The sequence below is a fragment of the Nycticebus coucang genome, chromosome 1 (assembly GCF_027406575.1).
Source record: "Nycticebus coucang isolate mNycCou1 chromosome 1, mNycCou1.pri, whole genome shotgun sequence".
NCBI lineage: Eukaryota > Metazoa > Chordata > Mammalia > Primates > Lorisidae > Nycticebus > Nycticebus coucang.
In genome coordinates, this window is record NC_069780.1 from 89,086,075 (window position 1) to 89,112,578 (window position 26,504).

The 26,504-nt window shown below is 34.8% G+C and overlaps 1 protein-coding gene across 4 annotated transcripts in view; it reads right to left on the bottom strand.

Moving 5' to 3' along the window:
* Positions 1-26,504, bottom strand: part of FSTL5 (follistatin like 5) — a 778,095-nt gene that overhangs the window by 254,882 nt on the left and 496,709 nt on the right. For all 4 annotated transcript variants that reach the window (XM_053583841.1, XM_053583826.1, XM_053583835.1 and 1 more), the window contains exon 7: positions 17,220-17,386. In XM_053583841.1, the coding sequence (XP_053439816.1) occupies positions 17,220-17,386 (167 nt within the window). The remainder of the gene's footprint in view (positions 1-17,219; positions 17,387-26,504) is intronic.

Sequence of the window (26,504 nt, forward strand, 5' to 3'; positions counted from 1 at the left end):
GGGTTAGTATGAAAGTTTTGTGATACATGAAAACAGAGAAACATAAAATTCTTGTGGATGGAAATTGTTGCCCTCCCAGCAACATCAATAAGCTGAACAAGTTGAAACTTGATAAGTGAATCAGAAAAGACACTGTCGACTGTGTTTTTTGGCAGTGAAGTAATGGACCATAACACAGTCTGTCTCAAAATTTTTGTAGTAACCCACATTTATGAAAAGAGGATAAAAACTTCATATAAAACAATCCTAAAGCATACATCAGTAAAAACATAATATAAAAACTTGAAGATGAGTAATGTAAAAAGTTACGTGAAAACTTAAAGATAGTTCATAACTCATGGGGCAGTGAGGGTGTCAACTTTGATTTCCATTTTCTGGTGTATATATTTCTGCAACCATTTCATAGTGCATTATTAAACTTAATGCAGTTGTTTTCTTTCTTTCTTTTTTTTTTTTACTCCTTCAAATCAGTGATATTTGCCAGACTGAAATGACATCTCTTACATTTATAGCTTCAGCATTTAGCTGAGTGCCTGAAAACATGTAGCAGTTAAATCAATATTTCTTAAATGCTTGCAGATTAAACACTGATCACATGTGTTTCTCGTCATCATTTTTCTTGCCTACCTTGTTGCATATGATAGGATATTAAATGAAAGAGTAGTAAAAAATCAATATGCTTAATGAAAATTGTTATTAAATAAATTGACTCAAGAAATTATTGAGCTGTGCTAGGCTTTAATGATTGATTGCCAATAAATATTGGTTGATGTATAGTAAGAAAAGAAAATCTTTATCAAGGGGCTACAATAAGAAAAGAAAATCTTTATCAAGGGGCTACAATAAGAAAATAAATCTTTATCAAGCCCTTTAAATGTAAAAAAAACACAAAAATACTCAATAATGCATAATTGCAAATATAAGAGTCATCACTTTATCAGTCGTTATTTGTGCATTTAAAAATTAAAAATGCCTACTATGTGCCAGTACAGTGGTATCACCATAACATGAAGTTTAATTCGTGACGGTCTTAGTGCTCAAATTTTGTAGGCCAGAGAAGGACAGGAATACAAATAGAATACAGATAGCTTTATTATCATGCAGCAAGTACTATAGTTAGTGCATGGAGAAGTTAAGGGAAAGAAAGAGCATGATCAGAATAAGTGTTTGTCTATTTTCAAAGGACTCACTGGATTTATGCAGATGAAAGGGAGGAGAAAAAGATGATCTTCAGTAGAGAGAAGAATCTGTTTGAAAATGGTAGTACTCCTCCCAGTTGATCCTGCATTCCCATTACTATACTAGGCATCTACTCAGAAGAAGAAAAGTAATTTTATCATAAGGACATTTGTACTAGAGTGTTTATCGCAGCTCAATTTACAATCACCAAAATGTGGAAACAACCTAAAGGCCCACCAACCCAGGAATGGATTAACAAGTTGTGGTATATGTATACCATGGAATACTATACAGCCATTAAAAGGATGGACACTTTACAACTTTTGTATCAATCTGAGTGAAGGTGGAACACATTCTTCTTAGTAAAGCATCACAAGAATAGAGAAGCAAGAATCCAGTGTACTCAATTCTAATATGAAGCCAGTGGATGATCTATTATATAACCTTATAAAAGAAAAATTCAAATCAATTCAAGGTGGGGGGTGGAGGAACAAGTGGGGAAGGAGAGGGAGGAGGCAAGGGAATGAGGGTCACAGTGTATGGCACACCCCTTGGGGGTGTGACACAACTATAAAAGGGAATTTACCTAACAAATGTAATCAGTTAGCCTCATTCTTTGTATCCTCAATGAACATGAAACAATAAAAATAAATAAATTACAGCCCCCCCCCAGAAAAAAAAAATAGTAGTACTCAAACAACATAGGGAACAGCTAGTGCTATGGAGAGTTTATGGTAAAGAAAGAACATGGGAGAAGAGCAGGAAGCATTAATAAAGAAATAATCTTTTTAGCACAAGTTAAAAACTTTCTCCCCAGGAATCTACAAGAAGCCATTAAAGGATTTAAAAAGGAAAGCGAATGGCCACATGTAAATTTTATGAAGATCTGTCTGGCTATAATATGAAGGATGGCTTCGAAGCAAGGAAGCAGTCTCAATAGGCAAGGATAAAGTTTGAAGATGAGAAATGGCAGCCCTTAAACTGAGGCCACTGCGGTGAAGCCGAGATGACAGAATGAGTTTAAAGTAATGAAAAAGTGAAATTCACAAGGTTTTGAGACAGACGAGATTGGAAGGGGGAAAAAAAAGAGGAGCAAACCTGGCCAGATTGTTTTCCGGCTGTGTGTCCCTTGACTAGGAAATACCACAAATGTTGTAGCTTTGGGGGATAATGAAATTTTCTTAAATTTTGCACATTCAAATGAAAACCCTAGGACCCAGAGAGAAATTTCAAGTACAGGGGCAACTTTAGAATTTTCTAGCAGAAACACAGTAGTTGCAGCAGTGGGTTCAGAAAGATAATAAAGGAAAATTAAAAATGCATGCTTCATCAATAAAATAATATAAATAAAAAGTTATTTAGCCAAGATTCCTATTGAAAGAAAAAAATGTCATAGTGAAGGCATGTTTCAATATTAATATTCTCATAAAAATTTAAAGAATATATTTTGTTATAATTTTGGAACCTGAACTTAAAATTACCATATAGTCAACAAACTCCTATATGCATATCTCGGCTACTCACTCCCACATGAACCTTGCATTTTATATGTAACAGTCTTCAAAAATAAGTTCCAAAGCTATGAATAAGGACATTTAAAAATATATTATACATTACTGATTTTAAGACATTTTTGAGAATTGAATCAAAATATTCAAGGTTTTACATCAGCTGGAAAAAGCAATTTAGGAAGACTATTAATTTTAAAACACTGTACTTGCAGGTGATTTATGATCAAATATAGTTTCTCCAGTTTAGTAATTATTATTGAACATGCATAACATGTATTTAAGTGGAAAATTAATGCACATCTCATGCTTTATACTGGGGAAAGAATTCGAGCTTCTTCAGCTTTGCCAGCACTCTCTGTTTATACGGCATGGAAAATTTTGAATCATAAATATTCTCTGATGCCACTCGGAATTTTAGAGCTACAATGTCCTCAGGCCTATATTAAAAATGAATCAGTGACAAAAATTATATGGTGAGCAGTGTATTCTATTACTTTAAATGTCTACATTTTAAGTTGAAAGGGAAAAAGAAATGGATTATTTATAGTCTACTGAAAACAAAAGTCAACAGTTCTTTTCTTTAAGTAACTAATCTTGATGGTATCCTCAATATATTTCATATTAAGAGAACACTAGGTTTCTGAAGTGGCAAGACATGATTTGGCTAAATTATTGTTATTCTGTTACAAATTTTCAGCTCTGTTAACAATGAGGAAAGGGTAAAAATACCTCTCTCTCTATCTCTCTCCTCCCCCCCCAACACATGTAAACACAAGCACAAACAAAAGAATTCATACTTTTAAGTGGAAAAGTGATGTTTTCTCACTGATTCAGGTGTTAAAATTAAGTAGCACAGTTAGAATGTTCTACTACTAAAATTATTTCTTTCAATTTTGGGAAACAAAAATGACTTAGAGATTTTCCTTATAAATTTAAAGTACAGTACATACATACTGAAACATTTCTTTTTCTAAGATGTAATTTTCTATATTAAGCCTTTAATGCCTTTCAAATATAGACATACAATGCAAGTTTTATTCATTATGTTTTGATATGCTATCTTCCAGTACTAATTTTTCTAGCTATGTACTGGAAAGAAGAAAAACAACTAGATTTTGTTTATGTGTGTGTTTGCCTTTAGCCTCGATTTAAAAAAAAGAAAAGAGAGGAAAAAAAGAAGAGAAAAGAAAAGAGAGGAGGGGAGAGGAAGGGAGAGGGAGAGGAGTGGAGGAAAAGGAGGGGAGGAGGGGAGAAAAGAGGGGAGGAGAGCAGGAGAGACAAAACCCTAGCAATACACCAAGGAGTTACACCTGCAATCGGATACTGGTTTGAATTAAAATGATGATTTTAATTGTTTAATATTAGTCTCTGTATTTTATTTTAATAAAATATTTTGCCTTAAATGAAGATTAACTGTATGTAGTATGAACCTCTTTAAGTCCTAGACAGGACAGTATCTTAATAATAATCACTTTTTACTCAGGATATTATTGTTATTATTTTACTTGTTTTTGATATTGACTTGTGATATCAAAACGAAGTAAAATTTTGGCTATTGACCATTTATCAGATTTATGGTTTGCAAATATAAAGCTTTTGTCTAAGAGCAAAAACAGGCCACTCTTCCCACTTCTATTTAACATGATGCCTAAAGAGCAGAGCAAATAGGCAAGAAAAATAATTTAAAAATATTCAAATCAGAAAGGAAGAAGTAAAATTACCTTTGCAACATACATGATATTATATGTAGAAAAACCTAAAATATGCACACACACACACACTTGGATACACGTAATACTATTAAAAGTAAGAAATGAATTCATTATAGTTGCAGGCTACAATATCGTTCTATAACTTGTCTTTCACTCTATCGTTTCCTTTGCAGAAGCTGTTAGGTTTGACTTGGCCCCACTTGCCTGTGCTTTTGTTGCCTGTGCTTTGGTGTCATATCTAAGACATCACTGCCAAGAATAATGTCGTGAATTTTTACCCCATGTTTTCTTTTAGGAGTTTAGAACAGTGTTGTGCCTTTCTACAAGTATTTAATCCATTTTGAGTCCATTTGTGCATGTGGTATAAGAGTCAAACTGCATATGCAGATATACAGTTCTCCCAATATGATTTGTTGAAGAGATTATTTCCTACCCATTGTGTGGCTTTGGTACCCATATCAAAGATCAATTGACCATCTTTGTATGAGTTTATTTCTGGGCTTTCTGTCTTTATGCCAGTACCATGCTGTGTTAGTTACTGTAGCTTTGTAGTAAGTTTTGAAATAAGGAAATAAGAGTTTTCCAGCTTTGTTTCTTTTTTCTCAAAATTACTTTGGATGTTTGTGATTCTATGTAGGTCCATATAAATTTTAGAATTTATTTTTCTACTTCAGTAAATATGCCCTGAAATTTTGATAAATATTAAATTGGATCTATACATCACTTTAGGTAATACAGACATTTTACCAAAATAAAATCATCAGTTCTGTGATCATTGGATATCTTTTAATTGATTTGTGTTCTCTTAAATTTTTTCATACATGGTAGTTTTTAGAGTACAAGTCTTTCACCTCCTTGCATTACATTATTCCTATGTATTTAATTCTTTTTGGTGATATTGTAGATGAGATTATTTTCTGAATTTATTTTTCAATAATGCATTCCTCGTATATAGAATTACATACATATACAATGTATGTTGATTTTGTAGCCTATGAGTGTAATGAATTCATTTATTACTTTTAACAGCATTGTGTGTATTTGAGTGTATGTATGTATTTTAGGTTTTTCTACATATAATATCATGTCTATTGCAAAGATGAATTTTTACTTATTCATTTCTGATTTGAATATTTTTAAATTACTTTTCTTGCCTAATTGTTCTGCTCTTTCAGCATCATGTTAAAGAGAAGTGAGAAGAGTGGCCTGTTTTTGCTCTTAGACACAAAACTTTACGTTTCTCACCAGTTAGTATAATGTTAGCTGTGGGGTTTTCATATATGGCTTTTTTTTTTTTTTTTTTTTTTTTAAGGCAGAGTCTCATTTCGTCGCCCTTGGTAGAGTGCCATGGTGTCACAGCTCAAACTCTTGGGCTTAAGCAATTCTCTTGAGTCAGCCCCTCAGATAGCTGGGACTACAGGTGCCGGCCACATTGGTCTGGCTATTTTTTTTGTTGCAATTGTCATTGTTTTTTGACTGGCCTGGGCTGGCCAGCCTCAGTGTACGTGGCCAACGCCGTAACCATTGTGCTGCAGGCTCCAAGCCCATATATGACCTTTATTATGTGATTCCTTCTATACCTAGTTCGTTGAGAGATTTTTTATGTATATAATAGATGTGCGTTGAATTCTGTCAACACATTTTTTACCTCTCTACAACAAAGACAAGAAAAATAAATCTCCACATTTTTATTTAAAATGGCAAAGGAGGCTTGGCGCCTATAGTTCTGTGGTTAGGGTGCCAGCCACATGTACTGGGCAGTGGTGGGTTCAAAACCGGACAGGGCCTGCTAAACAACAATGACAACAATAACAAACAAACAAACAAAAAAAACAGCTGAGTGTTGTAGCAGGCACCTGTAGTCCCAGCTACTGGGAGGCTGAAGCAAGAGAGTCACACTTAAGCCGAAGAGTTTGAGGTTGCTGTGAGCTGTGATGCTATGGCACCCTATGGAGGGCAATATAGTGAGACTCTGTCTCAAACAAAAGGCAAAGGAATTGAGTAGACATTTCTCCAATAAAATAAATGCGAATGGTCAAGGAATATATGAAATAACATTAAATATTATAATCAACAGGGAAATACAAATCAAAACCACAGTGAGGCTGGGCATGGTGAGGTAGCTCATGCCTGTGATCTTAGCACTCTGGGAGACTGAGGCAGTGGGTTGCTTGAGCTCGGGAGTCCAAGACCAGCCTGAGAAAGATGGAGACCCCATCTCTACTGAAAAATAGAAAAAACAAGCAGTGCATGGTGGCAGGCTCCTGCAATCTCAGCTACTCAGAACAGCTGCAGTCCCTTCTGAGGTAAGAGGATCACTTGAACCTAAGAGTTTAATGTTGCTGTGAGCTGTGGTGCCACATCACTCCAACTAGAGTGACAGAGTAAGACTCTGTCTAAAAAAAACTATAATGAGGTATCACCTCACGCATGTTAAGATGGCTGATAGAATCAAGTACTTGCCCAAATAAACTTGCCTGGTCCAGGCAGGGTCAGGTTCACGGTCGGCCGGGTCCAGGAAGGGTCGCACTCATGTCCCTCCCAGGAAATAGGAATACCACCAATCCTGGAAGCCCTAACCCTTTAAATCCCTGTCCACCATAGCCCATGTGTAGCTTTTTCCCTAGTCAGGAATCTCACCCCACCTGCACTCCACGTGGAATAAAAGCCACTTTAATCGCATGAATTGGGTCTCTGTTTTCCTTTCGTTTTGTGTCTGAGAATGATTTTATCCTTGGGTCCAGAACCTTTCAATGGCTGTTAGAAAAACAAACAAACAAAATAAAAAAAAAAATCACAAAAGAAAACAAGAGATCAATGACGTGGAGATACGGGAACCCCTTACACGGTTAGTAGGAAAGTAAAATGGTACATACACTAAGGAAAACAGTAGGAGAGTTCCTCAAAAAAGTTAAAAATGTAATTAGCATATGATCTCACTTCTGAAATATATCCAAATGAATTTAAATCATTATCTTAAAGAGATATCTGTATATAATTGTTTGTACATGTTGTGTTGTCTGGTGTATGAAAATTAGCTCGCATTATGAAAGTGGTCAATGTATGGAGGTGGTCAACTATGGAGGTTCTACTGAATATGTAAATTAAGTCATTTGGCCTGATTCAAAGTCTTAAAACCTATCCAATGAGGGAGATAAATTAGGACCTTAAAAGTTACATTTTGATTTAGCATTTCAAGCTACATAGGATGCCTACAAATTTTGCTTCTCCCAAACTGTTTACAAAACTGATGTTTATACTTCCTTTTGACACAGTCTAAGTTTCATCAAACTTGTCATGTTTTTCTTCTAGGCTAGCAGAAATAAACTCAGTTCCTACAAAAAAAAATGATGATAAAAAAACTGTCGGACTGAATGTAAAAAATAAAATAAAAGCAACATATTTAAGGAAATGCCTATAAAAGCAAAACAAACAACCAAATTGAAGACTCATTCAATTTAGCATGGAAGAAAAATGGTGTGCAGAGCTGAAAGGATTTAAAATCAAATGAATACTTTTACTTAATTCAGAAGAACAAAAAAATAGTAAGTTAGAGTATTTCATATTCTCTTATATGGCCTTGTATAGAGTGTTAAACATTGCTTATTGCCACCAAATATCCACTTTCCCGTTCCTCCTTTGTAGCAGAGTGCTAAACAGTGTGCTTAAATTAATGATCATATTAACCAGCCTCCTCACTATGGTTATGAGTTATTGAATAGCAAGAAACTATAAAGAGTTGCAGGATTTCCAGGAAGACTCTTTATAAGGGCAAGGATAAGTGCTCTTTATCTTTCACCTGCTTTGCACTGCTGGGGATCTGGAATGTAGATTGATGTCTGGAGCTCCTGCAGCCATCCTGGAATCCTGAAATGACTTTAAAGATGGAAGTCATGATCTGAGAATGCTAGAGAAACTGATCGGTGATTGAGACTCAGATGCACTATGGAGCAGGCTAATATGTTTCATGAAAGAACAAACTCCTACAAGTTGAAGCCACTTTCCTCCCCAGCGTCTTCTACTCTATGCTAAACACAGTTGCTAATATAGATTGTATTGATGTAGCTAAATCACTTTAAGGGGAAGAATGAGGAAATAATAAAAGTCTACAAAGAGACTGGATAAAGTCGCATGATATTTTAGCAGTCCAAACATTTAATCTCTGTAACATAAGCCACATTATCATTTGTAGAAAAGTGGTTAAATATAGTATTTAAACCTATTTGAATTTTATGTAGACTGCCAGACTTAGCAAATAAAGAATAAGAAAAATCCACTTTACATTGAATTTCCGATAAATGAGAATACATTTTGAAAAACATGTAACATTTTTATAATATTTATTATCAATAATAAAACACATTTATAACATATCTGAGATTTAAATTTACCTGGGAGCTATTTATTTTATTTAACAGTGCTATTGTTGAAAGTCAATATAAGTCACATCATTTTTTTTCAAAGAAATACTTTCATAAGTTTTGGTATAAACCCTATTAACAATGCCATTTTGAAAGCTACTATTAATGATTAAAGAAGTAACAGACATTTTATTGAACATTGGGTATTGCATTGATTTATGATGAATTCTCTATTAAATAGATGCAGAAAATGAAGGTTAAATATCTTTAATCTAACCATTATAACCACATAGCCAAGAAGTAGCAAAACCAATATTGGTATATTTGATACGAAGTAATTTTATTTCAGTGCTCAAGTTAGAATAGATTATAACTTAATGAATAGGGAGCTATTATAGATATTATAAATAAAATATAGACAATAGTGTTAAGGATCTTTAGACCTAATTCTTCTCAAGTTAAACAAACAAAACAAAGTCTCTGCTCTTCAGCTGCCTGCACACAACTTTCTTGGTAAAGTCAACACACAAAAAACAGGGCCTCATTTCGACTTTTCTTTTTTTTTTTTCCTTCTGACTACCAGATCTGTCAACCTATTTTATATATGTTCCTTCCCTACCTTTCTCTTGAAACTGTGTCTTTATCTTTATGCTTGCCTCGCCTTTCTTAATTCAGCTTCCCTGACAAAAAGAACTTGCAAACCAGGAACCAGATCAAAACAAGCCAGTTAGCATCTTCAGGAATTTAGGCAGAAAGAAGACTAAGGAGACATGAAAGACAAATTCATTCGGTTGAGTGAATATAATGGCATAATTTTACAGAAGAGAGTAATAAAAGATTGTCACTCAGAGATAAGATAGTATAATTCCTAAAGTTGCCTTGAATTAAAAAAAAAAAATCTTCCATTTATAACAGCTATTATAACTGGTTAAAATTTGTTTTCAGCCTTTCTTGTAATTCCTAATCTCCTTCAGTATTAGAGCATTCTATCAGTAAATTCTTGTTGTTTTAGGCAGATTGAGGGCTTCTGTGCTCCTTGAAACACATACAAAGAGAAAAATAAGAAAGAAGAGAAAGGAAGAAGGAGAACAGAAAGAAGAGAAAAAACAGATGTGCTTTCAGGGGTGCATCTTACAAGGGGCCATGTGAAACTTAGTAAATGTAGAATATAATTGTCAATACAATAACTGAGAAAATTCAGGAAGGCTATGTTAACCAGTGTGATGAAAATGTGTCAAACTGTTTATAAAACCAGTGTAATGCCCCATGATTGCATTAATGTACCCAGCTATGATTTAATAATAATAATATCACTACATGCCTCGTGTAATGTTAATAGCTTTAAAATGTTTATCTCATTAATTCTTACAAAAAATGTGTTAATCCTATTGCTATCTTCATTTTACAGATAGAGGAGCTGGGGCTCAGAGAGTTAAAATAACTTGTTGGAGGTCCCATTGTTCCTAAGTGACTGAAGATGAATTGGAATCCAGACAGTCCAGATCCAGCGCTCATGTTGCAAACCTCTGTCATTCTGGCTCTGTAGTTCACTACTGTGCTTTTATTCATTTGATGGAAACAGAAGACAGGCAAAATGAAAAGTTTCAAACATCAGTTGAATATCGGTCAGTCCAACATGTAATGGCAGAGTGTAACAAATCTATTTGTAATAGATCCGGCCAGAATTATTTGGGATAGGTTTTCTTAAAGTTAGTAGAAATCTGCGGAATGTCTCACTTCCACACAGTGGTTAAACCCCTAATCTAGAGTCAGTCAGGTCACGTAAAGGGCCCAGAACTTACTACCACGACTTAGTTCAGTAATCTGAGGTAAATGGTAACCAGCTCAGTAACTCTTTTATTGTAATTTTCCGCCAAGGTCAATGGGCATAAGAGTCCCTGTCTTGTGGAACTGTTTGTAGAGCTCATGATGGAACGAGATAATGAGATAATGAGGAGTGACATGAACCTACCCTATTAAAGAAATGAATTATACATGCAATGCATGAACAGGGATGAACAGTGCAGTCACAGGATTTCTTCTGCACTGAGAATACAATAAACATTTTTTACGAAATATAGTAGATATAAAAATGAAAGCATATAAAAACAAGGAACACTTAACGCTTTTTAAAATCGTCTGTAGCATTTTAATTTTTAGCAATGATAATGTATCTACACACTATCTAAATATACATTCAATCCTGTCTAATATACACTTTGAAAACAAAGAATTTTGCAAATTGTCATTGCTTCCTTTTGACATTAGGCAATTATAATTCTAACTTTATATAATTTAATGCGAATTGAAACCATTTTGTGCAAATAGATAATATACTGATAAGCTATAAAAGATGACTCATATGATAATATACTGATAAGCTATAAAAACTTTCTGAACATCTTTTGTACTTGTATAAACAAAGTGAAACTGTTTTTTACTGTGGGAAGATCACCTTGGTCCTTGAATACATCAGAAATCCACATATAACAGTAAAAAATCATTGCATGCAAGTTAATTACATATGTTACTTAAGATAATTAAACCTCAAAATTAATTAGACAACATTCTTAGTGGCAAATAACAGAACTAATTCTAGTTAGTTTAAACAGTAAAAAAATTAGCAAAGAATATTAGTAGGTCACAGAATATTCAGAAGAGCAAATATCTCAGGGTCTAAAAAAAAACAGGAGAGATGGCTCAGCCACATACTAAGACTGGCCTATTGAAGACCCCCTTGCAGCTGCCCACTGAACAGACCCAGAGTTCTTACACTGCTGTCTGTGAGAGTAGGATTCTCTACATAGCAGAGGAAGTCACCCAGTCCCCAGGAAGACAGGACCAAGAAAATCAGTTCTGTAAAGCACCTGTATTTTCTTGTGCTTGTTGATGAAATGGAGTCTTATGAGGACGGGTGATTAAGACAGCTTCCTAATTTCCAACTTAAGGAAGCCAAAATTACAGAGTAACAATTACCAAAATATTGAAATATTTAAGGGGTGTTCAAAAGGTAAGGGGTAAACAGAAAACACATTGGATATCCATTACAAACAGTGCTGACTATATATATATAGTTTATTTACATAGTGAAGTACCTATAGTAACAGTTTGAGTAGAAAGAAGTATAAAATGAAAGACAATAAGAGACATTTTATAACTTTTTTCACATCATAGTTATATTGGTAAATGCATGTAAAATGTATTGTGATAATTTGCTGGTATCATAGTATTTAAAAATACCAGGAGCATATTGGAAAATTAAATATCCTTCATTCAAAGATACCTTTGAATGTTCTCTACTGTGTAAATTTTGAAAGGCTAATAGTTCTGTGTACAGTATAGATTATGAATGTTTGTTCAGCTTAACTAAATATGGCACAAAATGAAATGAAACTTGATAAATATTGGTAGTGTTTTTATTTATCTGCTCAGTGAAGTCTATCCAAAATAAATTCATCCAATAAAAATCAATTTATTTATGCCAGAACTTATCTAATGTTTATGCATATTTTAGAGACCTAATTTACCCAATATTATTTTTCTAGAAATAAATATAGAGAGAATCTCTATATTTTAGAGATTCTCTACTTTTAGAGACAGACTCTCACCCTGTCACTCTTGGGAGAGGGCCGTGGTGTCATTGTAGCTACAGCAACCTCAAACTCTTGGGCTCAAGAGATCTTCCTGCCTTAACCCCTCCCATGTACCTGGGACTACATATCCTCACTACGATGCCCAGAGAGTTTGTTTAATTTTTTTTAGTAGAGACAGAGTCTTGCTCTTACTTAGGCTGGTCCTAGACTCCTGAGCTCTTGTGTCCACCCACCTCAGCCTCTCAGAGTGCTAGGATTACAGGCATGAGCCACCATGCCTGGCCTATTTTTCTAGAAATATTTAGTTCCTGGAACGGATAAGAATTAGAAAGCAAGTAAAATAATTGGCAGGATCTGTAAACAAGGATGTATCTTCTTATGCAAGTTATCCACAGAAGATCACTCATAGCTTCTTCCATATGCTTGAAACAACCTAAGTGAGCTTATTTTGAGGTTTTCAGACTATAGCATCCTAAAATGCATGGTTTTATTAAAAAATAATAGTTGAGAAGCTTAAGAGTAAGAATGGTGACTAAAATAAAATACGAAATGTAGATGTAGCAAACCATAAAGCAAATCAATGATGAGTTTGTCTTAGGCCTTGTCTCTCAAAGCATCCTGGATGCTCCTGAGATTATAGCTGCTCAGTGTTCTTGATATGTTAGAGATTTAAACACCATTCTCCATAAAAACTTCGAGAAAAATTTCCAAGTGTAAGCAAATTTTGGAAAATTCCATCAAAATTACAAATAATAAAAATAAGCTTCCTTTTTTCTATATATATATATATATATATTTTTTTTTTTTTTTTAATTTCAGGTTAATGTTGTTACTGCAATTTCTTTCTTCAGTAGGTCCTTGGTCTGGTGGGTTCAAAGAATGAACCCATGGGCCACAGATCAGAGGTAAGATAGATTTTATTAGCCAGAAAATAATATAGAAAAAGCACCAGAGCTCCTGGCGGAGGCAAAGACCCAAGTCAGAAAATCAAGGCCTGGGTTTTTTGTCTGAGGGTATATGGAGTCACATGGGTCCTCTGTAGTTACATTTAGCTAGGACTTGGTAACAAATAAATGGATACAATCCCTTTGGAAAGAATGGATACAGTCCTACTCAGGCCAAGGTGAATGCCCATTCTCTTCAGGAAATTGCCCAAGCCTAAGAAATTTACATGAAATTATCTAGGCCTAGGAAATGGGGGATCCCGTTCATCCCTGGATGGGGGAACCCTGAATCACCTTTTGGCCTGTCAGATGCTCACAGGGGAATAGGCAGACAGAGAGGGTCTCTCTCGGTCCAAGTTCTAGGGTTGGTACAGGCAGCAGCATGGGCTGTGCCCTGGTCCTCTTCAACTAAATAGGGACCCGTGGGCTTCCTCCCAGCTTGTACCTGTCTGCTGCACTTGGTTCTCCAGCCCTCACCTACCCTACATCTGCTGCACCAATACCCCCGGAAAGCTCAGAAGGTCCTCCCTGGCAATGGCACCTCCCTGCTGAGGCCAAGCTGGGGTGCCTCCTGCCCTGTATCAATGTGACGGTACAACCAACTATGTCACAATATTTGCATATGTTAGATAGAGTCCCTCTTATAGTTACGTGCTAGAACATCAAACAAAACTATTGGGAAGACGTAAAAAGTAGGAATTTGGGCTTCAACCTTGGACCTGCATTTTAGGGGTTCATTATGAAGCAGCAAAGTATAAGTGAAAAGGTGATCATTTTCTTGAGCAATGACAAAAACTATTCAAAGAGAACATAAAACTCCAAAGTCACTAAGGCAAAGGATGGCCCCACTTCATTTCCACAAAGACTGTGTAAGCACCAGATTTTTTTCTTTGCATCTTCTAGAATAATGTTCACCTATATATTTTTTTTTTTTAGAAGGAAAGAGAAGTTTATTAATTTGCTAGTGAATGAGTAGGCTGCTATATTCCCATCTCAAAAGTACCAGCGAAGGAACAGAAGCAATAGCTACAGCTGTGAGAATGGACAAGGTGAAAAGGACTTTTGCTTTGTGCATGTCTGATATGAGGCTAGACGGAAAAGAAACTTGAGAGCTCCAAGCACTTGGAGGTAACCTTAGGAACTATTTGCTACAAAATTAGAAATACTTAGGATAACACACCCAGGAGCAAAACAGCAACAGAAGAGGTGACAGCCTGGGGAAATCCTCACTAAGAGTTTTCAATCTATCTTATACAGAGACCAAATAACAAAAAGAAGTGAGCAAAACTATTCACATTTTTTTCTCAAACAGATGCATTAGTTCACCTAAGGCTGGCCCCTCCACTGGGAACCACATCTCTTTACTGTGGTATGATGGAAGCGAGCTTTCAATGCTAACAAATTTAATGAGATGTGAGTTGTTAAGTATGGTAACACAACCACAAGCAAAAGACAATGAAGAGAAACAATGTGTCTGATGAAAGGGTCAGGTCCTGACCACTATACGTGAACTTGCCTCTTTCAGATCCCTGCCCCAGTTCTGCTAAGTAGCTACCTAGATATGAGCAAGGTGGATGGTGGATACCATTAGGCCATTTTGTGTTGTGTGGGGTCAGGCTCATTTGGGTTATTATGGGAATAAGGCTGATTAACATCTTGTAGGGGGGTTGTTTTTAAGACCTTGCAAGTGGGTTGTTTTGAGAACAGAGTTAATTAAGACCCTGCAAGACTTCCAAGAATCAGACGATATTCCTCCAAGTTGTGTATAAAATCCAAAACTTTGGTTTCCATGGGCCCTGCAGTAACTAGGATGGAGCTGGCTTGCTATGCAAGTCATTAATAAACTTTTTGTTGCTAAACTTTACTTGTTTTTTTCAATTACTTTGGAGACTACCTCAAGCCGCTACCACTCTAACAGAAGCAGAGAAGAAAGGACACTATGGATTTCCACTTTTTGCTGCTCATTTTAAACAGATACCATGGAAGGAACAGATGAATGCCCTGGAGTTTGTTGCTGTTGTCTTTTTGTTAGGTAGATGGGCTCTCCAGCTCTTCTGAACAGGGTACTCTGCTTTGGTGCTGTCTGCAGCAATTCCTCTCCCTGGGAAGAAGACTAAGGTGGGCATGCCATGTAGGTGATGCCCCACCCTTAATCCTCTCCAAAGCAACTAATGCCACTGAGAAAGGAGGGAACACTTTATCAATGTGGGAGTTCCCTTCACCTCCTTCAGGTGGGCATTGGGAGTGGGAGCTCTAGGCAGGTTGAGGATACATGTTTCAATATCTTACACATTTTATCAGTCCTCCCCCAGACTGGGGAAATAAAAAAAAAAAAAAAAAAAAACAGAGAAAGGGAGTGAGGGAATGAGTCAATCAGTCTCTTGTCTCCCTGCTTGCAGAGACAGATGCATCCCATTTTATGATACAGAAATGTTTATGGGAAATTGTTCCTGTGCTCACTCCATTGAATTAGCACTGTTGGTGATTCTTTCTTCCTAAGGAGCCGGAACCAGGAAGTTGGACTTGACATGTTGCCCAAGTAGCGCACCAAGAACCAAGGGCAGACTGCCCCCTACCCCAATATGTTCACCATTAAAGGTGCACCCAGTTGCATTGAGTCTAAATTCTGAATCCCCAGGAACAAGCCTGAGTAGAAACACATGTTCCTTCATTCTAGAAAAATAAAACATTTTTTCATTTAGATTAACATTTCTTGATCTTAATACATTATGAAGTATTTGTTGTACAAATTTCCTCTACTGTTTTTTAACTTTTCACAAGCTGTAGGCTGTTTTTCAGCCATAGCAACCCTGCATAGAGATTGTTCGTAATTATAGAAATTCTGACACTCAGACCTTTGACACACAAACATGATTTTTAGAGATGATGCACCAAGAGTTATAGAATACAAAGGATGTTTAATCTTTTTTTCCTGCTCTACACATTTACTGAGAAGCTGCACAGCTCTTGCTTAATAGTAATATAGATCAGCCCATGTGAGTGGGTCCCTCTTGACCCAGGGAACACACAACCCCAGACTGGCCAATCAGAGTGTTACATTCTTTTTCCAAGTAACTCTTTAGGTGAAATCCAGGCACTGCCAGACACACAGATTCCTAGAACGTATCCCATAGGGATCAGAACACAGTAAGTAACTACATTGTGTATTATTTCACGAAACCTTTTCTTACACAAAATTATTATATGCATCTTTTAGAAGTGCAAAAGGACAAAAGGATATCTCCTGGAGTTAAATATACCTTCCATTCTGAAGGCTATTTCTGTTCTTATAACACACACTGTGAATCATTTCATATATGGTTCTAGAAATTTTTTATATGTAAATATATATATATTTTATATTTTACATTGATGAAAGCATTGTGTAAGACAGTGCATGGAGTATACATATTAATAGAAACACAAAATAAATATGGTATTTTCATATCAGCTTATGTAAATCCCTGCCACTGATTTGTAATAGCTATATGGAATCCCATTTCACACACACACACACACACACACACACACACACACACACACTCATGTATATAATCACACGTTACTTAGTGATGACAGTCTAACATTATGTACTTGAATTCGCTTAGTATATTTATAGAAATAATTCCTAGATACAGATTTATAGGATGAGTACTTGTATTGTAAAAGTTAACAGGCAGTCTCTGTGCACCCATTTATTTGTTACCAACACATTACCACATAACATGTTTACCATACAGATGATCTGAATAATTCCAAATGGTCCACAGGGTCCTCCCCGCCAGAAGAACAGATATAGCAATGTTTCATTAATCATCTCTTACTATACTTCTGATATTCCTTGGCTTCCCAGACTTTACAAGGTCTAGAGTACAGCACGTGAAAGGCACACATTATAAAAGCAACTCTGTGTACTCACATTGATGTCTTCCAAGTCTAAATTATTTAGAATAATATTGTTCCTCTTCCAGACGATGGGAGGTCTCAGAGCTCCCTGAATGGCACAGCTCAGAACAGCACTTTGTCCCACAGTGGCTGCAGTGACGCTAAGCTTCTGGTCATCAGGCAGACTCAAGTGGATCACCTCTGTAAGGATAAAGTGTCAGGAACAGTGATGAACATGTAGTTTTGTAAGGTTAATCAGTACAAAGTTTCTGAATACCAGTAATTAAGGATTTCAATTTGAATAAAGGGAAAACAGCTTGTGATGGAATGAAGAAAGAGTAAATTGTTTCCAATAAAAAGGTCAGAATGACATTTCAATTTAATTGATTGACAAGCATCCTCATGAGGCAAAGTACTATTAAACATGAAATGAATATCAAAAGTGGAGTTATAATAAGCCTGGCAGATTGCATCCAAAAGGGAGATAAATTATTTAACTGCCAAATCGACATGTAGAGTGTCATTGGCATTGAAATAAAAATGGTGTTGTTTATTCACTGATAGATTTAGACGGTAGGTGAGGTGAGATCATTGCTGGCCAGCTGAAGAACACTGGCAGAGCTGAATGGGTAAAATGCATCATTATGCAGGGAAACGTAAATTGACTCCAAAGGAATCAGATTTGAGAAGTTCAAGGAGAAAAAAAAACCTGAACTTCACCAACCAAACAGCAATTAAGTGAAATTTTATCAGTCACTTCCTGATCCTTGCATTTTAAAGTATCATTTTTTGACTCACTAATGTACAAATTTCTGCCAATAATTTCTGCAATGTACACATTTCTACATATTTCTGAAAATGAATACACTATTTGAAATCTAAATCTGGGTTTCCTTTTCTGTTTTCAGCCAATCTTTACCAATTATGAGAATTGAGAACTCTGTCTTTGCCGCTTATCATGAGAGATGAGTGGGATAATGTCCACTAGCTCTGCGTCCATCGAAAACCCGGCCTCCTGTTTCCAGCTGCTGCTCATAGACACTGACTATTCTACCCTGTGACTCAGTCTTGCATTTTGACTTTGCTCTGTCTTAGTCAGGTTAGAAATATCACAAATTACTACTGTCATTTAAATGTCAATATGAAGGAGAGAAATACTTGTTCTTTGTTCCTTTGTGGTGGTTGATAATATTTTTCAAGGGGATTGAGAGAAAAAATAGTACCTTAAATTTGTAAAACACATTACCATGTGCATCTCTGCAGTCTGCCTTAGTAACCCCTCTCCACCTGTCAGGATTCTACCTTCTTTCTTTCTCTTTCTTAATCCTGTCTTCCCTTTGAGAAGGAAGAGAGGCACTAATCAAGCAAGTTTCATAGAAGATAACTATTCAATGAAGCTATTTGATCTTGGATACCATCACAAATTAGAATTTCAAAAATGGAACATGTTTTTTCATCAGAGGACCTGGACTGAACATGTAATACCCATGATCCCCCCTCCCCAATACACTAGGCTTTAATGTTAAGTGATAAGCACTATTTTCACTATTGGCTGGCAGCTCATTATCTGATGAAAATAAACAGAAATATCCTGACACTCATTCTATTATACAGGATATGATCTCTAAGTCTAAAAGCCACAATTATTTGGGTTTTAGTTATTATTGTTTTGTTTTGTCAAGGAAGGGTATAGGAACAGTCTCCAAATTGAAAACTTCTACTAGATTTTGTTATGTGAGCCACTCTTACTGGAGTTAGATGATATCTCAGAGTGGTTACAAAGAAAAAGAAAAGAAAACCTCTAGTGAGCGGCTCACCCTAAACTCATTCTTTTCGTTGGTACGTCACTGAAAATAAATAGGTAGCTAAATGGAAATACTTAACAAACATCTCATTCAGTCCTTTGTATGGAGAGTTTCATTTTCCCTGGATGAAACATCCCCATTTTATTTTAATGCTTCCTGGGTAATAAAGACAGACTATTTTTTGTCTGCATATATATATATTTGTATATACATATGTACATATGTATTACACATACAACCACACAGACACACATACACACACACAAAACACTCAAATACATAAAACTCAAAGAAACTATATTTGATCAATTTGGAATTGGAAAAGTTGAAATGTGCAGACTAGGTGCTTCTTCATGTCTTTGTTTCATATTACAAACTTTCCGAGAGAGAGAGAGAACTTTATAAAGGTAATAGCATCATGTAGAATATCATGTAAGAGTTATTAATGATTTTTTCATTTGCATTCCTGGATTCCATCTTCTGGTTCCTCATTAAATCATTGAAGAAATAATGGGACATCTGGTTCTTAAAATAGCACGTTAATCTTGGCTGTTCTGACATTTAGGAATACAAGTCCTATTAAGTCACCTGGAATTGCTTCACTGACCTCTTCCCAGGCCATTTGAATTAGCTGTGCTTTTCATAGTTATATAATACAATACTAATTATATAATATAATAATTTTAATAAATGCTGAGATTTAGCATAACATTATGTGGGACAGCTTTCTAAAATTTTTTTGGGAAGATGCATAATTAAAATAAGGAATTACTGTTCACTTAGAATATTAACATGCACAAAAAAACTTTTTCAAATACATTTTAAGGCTACAATTTAAATTATTTTAAATTCATCTTGGTAATAGGATTTATTAAACAATTATATGTATTTTGAAAACTCTTTAGAAGTTTTTCTGCATATTTCATGTGGAATGTTTTACATTTTCCTTGTTATATCACAGAGAGCTACATACAGCAAATGAATCAGGTTCATTGGTTACTTCTCAAAATCAAGTAGCCTTTCCTTTAAATAAACTTAGCAGCAGGATTTCTTTAACCACATACATGTGTAATTGCCATTCTCATCTTTACTTGTCTTTCTGATAGTTATTAATAAGCAAATACTTAATCTCACAAAGTTAAACATTTTTATTCTTAAATTTCATCAAGAACGCTTTAGTGGGCTCAGTGCCCGTAGCTCAGCAGTTACGGCACCGGCCACATACACTGGGACTGGTGGGTTCAAACCCAGCCCAGGCCTGCCAAACAACAATGACAACTGCAACCAAAAAATAGCCAGGCATTGTGATGGGCACCTGTAGTCCCAGCTACTTGGGAGACTGAGGCAAGAGAATCGCTTAAGCCCGAGAGTTTTAGGTTGCTGTGAGCTGTGACGCTACAGCACTCTACCAAAAGTGACAAAGTGAGACTCTGTATCAAAAAAAAAAAGAATGCTTTAGTGGTGAGTGAGATGCTTATGTAAAAAGTAGTATTTACAAGTTTTGTAGACACGTCATCATTATGTCTAGAAATGTGTATACAACCTGAAACAGTAACTATGAATCAAGTTGTAATTTAATTTAAAACTGTGTTAAAGTATATCATTACAGGTTGACCTTGTTTGTATTTTAATGGATATAGTTTTTAGTTTAGAAACAAGAGTTTCAAAAGAAATATTGAAAACTTAATCCTTTATGCATGATGGTTAACCTGTGTTTTCTTCGATACACTTCAGTGATGAGATATTTCATTTTGTAGCATTTTATCCACAACCATCTTTGCTAGTTATGTATAGGTAACTGCTTTGCAGCAATGGCACTAATTTTTGGAATGCCTTTTTTTCTACATCCCCGCTGCTCTAATGATAATGCATTTTAATGATAGTCACTTAATATCCTTTTTAAGTAAAATCATGTATCACACTTGGCATACACAGAAGAGTGGTCTCGAGCCCGACACAAGGTAAACTCACCTAGGCTAGATGTAACAAATGGACCTCATTATACTGGAACCCTTCAGTTCTCTCTGCTGCAAACTTTGCTTCCTACTAGAGGCCTTCTTAGATATTCAAAGAATGAAGTCGGAGTTTGACTGGAGAGTTCTCTGATCTCATATTAGGAAGCCTATTAATACCATGTCTAGTCCAGCTTTTGCTTTTACTTACTTAGGAAAGCTAACAGTAAAGTGAAATTCTTTCTCACTGTAAACCCTTTTTCATGCTTTCTCTTTTTAAAATTTGGCTTAGAAAGACATTAAAAGGTTGTTTAAAAAAAAAAAATGAAAAAGTGGAAATTTATCCTAGAAGAATTTAAAGCCAAAGATGCAAATATGTTTTAGTACAACTTAAACAATGCCTGGTAGATATTTATTAAGTGTTTATTCCAAAGGCAACTAGGTATTAGAAATAATAACATATTAATAAATTGAGTAAAAATATTATGGCACTTCAAACGCATACAGAAAAAGAATAAAATATCATAAATATTTGTGAGCACTCACTGAAAAGAGTGTTACTTTAGTAACTCTGATCAATAATTTCTTTTAAAATACTAAGAACTGAGCTGATCACAACTAAGATCATGCTCTCTCTGATATCTACATAGTTTCAAGTACTTAATTACATACTTATGCTAAAGATATCATTTAATTTATTTAAACACTAATTTGATAATCTAGTCTAACACTAGTGTAATTTATTTGAACATGGAATTCCAGGGTGGGGGTGTGTGTCTGGCTCAGGGGAGGGGAGCTTGTTCTTAGTAAACAGCAGCTGCAGAGGTGGCTTGGGGCCTTTTCCCCAGTACTGCATGGGGAGGCCCACCTCCTGCAAGCTTCGAGCTTACAATCCAGTGTCTGGCCTGCTTCTTGGTGATGGCACCTACAGGAGGAGATTCTTGTCACCAAACAAACAAACAAAAATTTAAAAAACTAAAATAAAACTCTAACGAAGACCTCATATCTACAATATAAATCAATAAAGATAGAAAACTCAATAGAATAATCAACAAAAGACTTGAACAAATACTTTATGAATTAGTCAATCCTTATGGCTAACAAAAACGTGAAAACCATCTATGCAATTTGGAGGAAGAAAAGCTAAACCAGACAGCCATAAAATAAAAGGTCTAATGAGAACAAGTGTTGGGAAGAATATGAAGCTGCATAAATTCTTACATATCCAAAAGTGCAAATCCGCATACAAACTTTCTCCATTAGTAAATTAATTTTAGTTTAGGCAAACTTTCCTGGCTAGCCAGTGTTGCTGAGAATCAACTCAGCCATATCCCTTACAGGGGCCTATGGTTACAAAATAGAAAATGCAATGTGTGTAGAGTTCTAAAGGGACAAGAAGTAGCAATGAGTATATTTTCAAAATACTTTTAATATACTAGGCAAAAAGAAAAGGAGAAGCCTAAATGGGTAAAGAAAGGTGTGGTAAGGAATAGGATAAAAGAATTCTATTAGAATCAAACGTATTAGAACCTTTAGAATCAAAAGGTTATTATAAAGAGAAGGAGCCACTAGAGAGGAAAATTCTGAAGACACAACTGAAAGAATTATTTCTGCCAAAAGTTTTGAAGGTAATAAGTAGAACCTAAAATCACAAGTACAAATAGAAGTAGTTAGCAGCTCCATCAAAAAGGTTGTTTCTTCATATGCATTAAGGTTGAAAGTTATAAAATCATATGAATAAAAGACTTTTTAATAAAAGCTTATCTACAAAACAATGAAGAAAAGATGCTTGCGCAAAATTAGAATTTTGCTTTTCATTCTTCTAATAGCCCCCTTATTCTTCAGTGAGGACAATGAGATGATTGTATTTTGATATTACTTCAAGTAGTTTTCATATTAAAAATAGCGAGTCTCATTTTCTTTTTTAATTTATAATTTTAATATTCTCTTAGTGGTCTTACCAATATGGTACAAGTACCATTCAATTTCTCTGTACAGTTTTATTTAATTTCTCTCTTTCATGTGAATTTATATACAGTTGAATTTGAAGCTGAAATAAGTAAAAGATCAGCCTATATATTCAATGCTATACATGACAATAATAACTTCCATGTGGAACCTGTTCAAATGAAAATTGTTATCTAACAGAGAGAATTAGGAGCCACTCAAAGTAGTAAAAGTATTTTTAACTTTATTATTTGGAAAAGTTCAAGGATGTAGACAAATGGATGATTTTAATATTATAATTACATACCATGGAATAATAAGATACTAACATTGTAGGTATAGGTTATCAAGTTTATAATTTCTTTATAAATGAGTTGCTTCTTGAAGGACATAGGTAAAAGAAAAGAATCGTATCTCTGAGCTCATACTAAGATCAGTATTGTTCAAATTATTTGATCATTTGTTTTCCATAACTAGGCTATGAGGTAGGTGCTGATATTTATTTTTCTTATATCTGTGATGCTACCATGTGAGGAAGAGATAGCTGTCTTGGGATCACGATAATAACTTTCTCCAACATATTAAAGAGGGCAAATGCAATGAGGGAAGAATTTCATGTCCCATCACCATGGGTGAGAGGAAAGATAATCATCTTACAAAGATAAGTTCATTAGATACATATTTTAGATAATATGAAAGATATAAAATCAATAACATAAACTTTCATTTTAGGAAAATAACAAAAGAAGAGCAAATTAAATCCAAATCAAGCAAAAGAAAAGATACAGCAAAAATCAGAACACAAATAAATGAAATTTAAAGCAAGAAATCGGTACAGAAAATCAATATAAAAAATTAGTTATTTGAAAAGGTAAAATAAATAAGCTTCAAACTGGGCTAACTAAGAACAAATAAAGAGGGCACAAGTTACTGACATTAGAAGTGAAAGACAGGATCACTACAGATCCCACAATACATGAACAAAATTATGCCTGCCAATTTATAACCTCGGTGAAATGGACAACTTCTCTGAAGGACACAATCTTTTAAAACTCATACAAGTAGAAATAGACAATGTGAATAGGCCTATATTTGTTAAATAAATTTAATTACTTATAAATCTCCTTTGCAAACAGAAAGCACCAGGCCCAGTGAGTTCCCTGGTGAATTCTACCAAACATTTAAGGAATAATTTAAACCAATCCCTGCAATCTCTTTCAGAAGATAGAAGCAGAAGTCAGCACTAGCCTAATACCAAAACTATGCAGTGGTTATAAGAAAAGAAAACTGTGGGCTACTATCTCTCATAAACATGGATGCAAAAATCCTCAATGATTTATTAGAAAATCCAATCTAATCACATATAAATGGAATTATACACTGGTGAAGTGGAATTTGTTCCAAGTACTCAAGACCAACTTTCAAAAATTTATTAATGTAATTAATCACATCCATAAGCTAAAGAAGAACCATCACATGATGTAATTAATAAATACAGGAAAAACATTTGGAAAAAATCTAACATTCATTAATAATAAGTCTCAGTAAACTAGCACCAGAGAGGAACTTTCATAAGAATATCTAAAAAAAAAAAAAAAAAGCCTAAATAACATCATAGTTAATGGTGAGAAACTTGAAGCTTTCTCACTAAGATGAGGAATAAGGAAAGATGTCCCTGTCAACACTGCTTTTCAGTATCACACAGGGTCCTAGGGAATGCAGTGAGATAAGAAAAGGAAATAAAGAGGCATGCAAATTAAGAATAAAAAATAAATTTGTCATTGTTCACAGATGACAGTTAGCTAGACATGATTATCTATTTAGAAATACAAAAGAATCAATAAAAACGTCCTGGAACTAGTAAAAAATTACAGAGTTGCAGGATATGATGTTAATATACAAAATTAACCTATATAATAGACATGAACAAGAAGACCTTGAAATAGAAAAACACAACATCCTTTACATTTGCACCCCTGAAAATGAAATACTGAAATACAAATGCAACAAATCATATATGAGATATATACAAGAAAAATTACCAAAAAGATGAATTCAATGGAATACATGAAGAGATAAATACATGGAGAGATGTTCCATGTCCATAAAGGAAGACTATCGATATTATCAAGATATCAATTATCTCAACTATTTCTATAGAATCAAAACAATCCCAATAAAAACCTCAACAATTGTAAAAACAAAACCTCAATTGTAAAATTGTTAATATTTACAATATAACTTGTTTGTTATATTGTAAATATTAACAAACTGATTTTGAGGTTTATCAAGAAAGGCAAAAGAGCAAGATCAACCAAACAGTATTGATGTAGGGGAACAAAGCTTGAGGACTAATACTAGCTGACTTGGAGACTCACTCTAAAAGCCTAGGAATCAAGACAGTGTGGTATTGGAAAGAAGAGATGATCGGATCAAGGTGACAGAATAGAGAGCCCTGAGATGGACCCACATAAATACAGTGAACCAATCTTTGACAAAGAGCAAAGATAAGGTAATGTAGAAAAGAATCTTTTCAACAAATTGTGCTGAGACCATTGGACATCCACATAAATAAATGAATACAGACCAAAATCCTCCCAAAAGAAATTGACTCAAAATGGACAACAGATCTAAATTTAAAACAAACAATATTATAAAATTAGATGATAAGGTTAAAGACACTTTGAGGACCTATTTGGGGATGACTGTTGAGTGAGGTCACTAAAGGCCTGATACAAGAGAGAAATAACGAGCTGGATTACATTAAAATTAAATACATATATATTTTCTGCAAAAGACATTGTCAAGAGAATGAAAAGGCACATTAGAATGTAGGAAAAAATATTTTCGAAAGATGTATCTCATAAAGGACTGTTATTCAAAATATAAAATAACTCTTTTTTTTTTGGCCAAAGCTGGGTTTGAACCCTCCACCTCTGGTATATGGGGCCGGCACCCTACCACTTTGAGCCACAGGTGCTGCCCTAAAAGAACTCTTAAAACTAAACAATAAGAAAACAAATAATTTAATTTAAAAATGTTCCAAAGATATTAATAGACACTTTGCTGAAAAAGATATACATATGGCATATTTGTATAGGAAAAGGTGTTCCACAGTGTATGTCATCAGGCGAATACAAATTAAAACAGCAATGAGCTAGACTACACACCTATCAGAAAAGTCAACATCCAAAGGATGTGGCGGAACAGAGCTCTCCAACGCCAGTAGAAACGCCAAAGGGTATAGTCATTCCAAAAGGAAGTTTGGTGATTTCTTTCACGCTAAGCATACTCTTAACTGATGATCCTGCATTTATGTCTCTTGGAATTTACCCAATAGAGTTAAAAACATATGTTCACACAAAAATCTGCACATGGATATTTATATCAAGTGTATTCATAATTACTGAAACTTGGAAGCAACCAAGGTATCTTTCAGTAGGTGAATGCATAAACAGACCAGCACACCCGACAGTGGTAGAAATTAATGTTAAAAATAAATGAATTATTAACCATAAAAACATATGATGTTAACTGTAAATGCATAGCACTAAATGAAAGAAGCCAGTCTGAAAGGCTGTATGTTGTATGACTTCAATCATATGACGTCTGGAA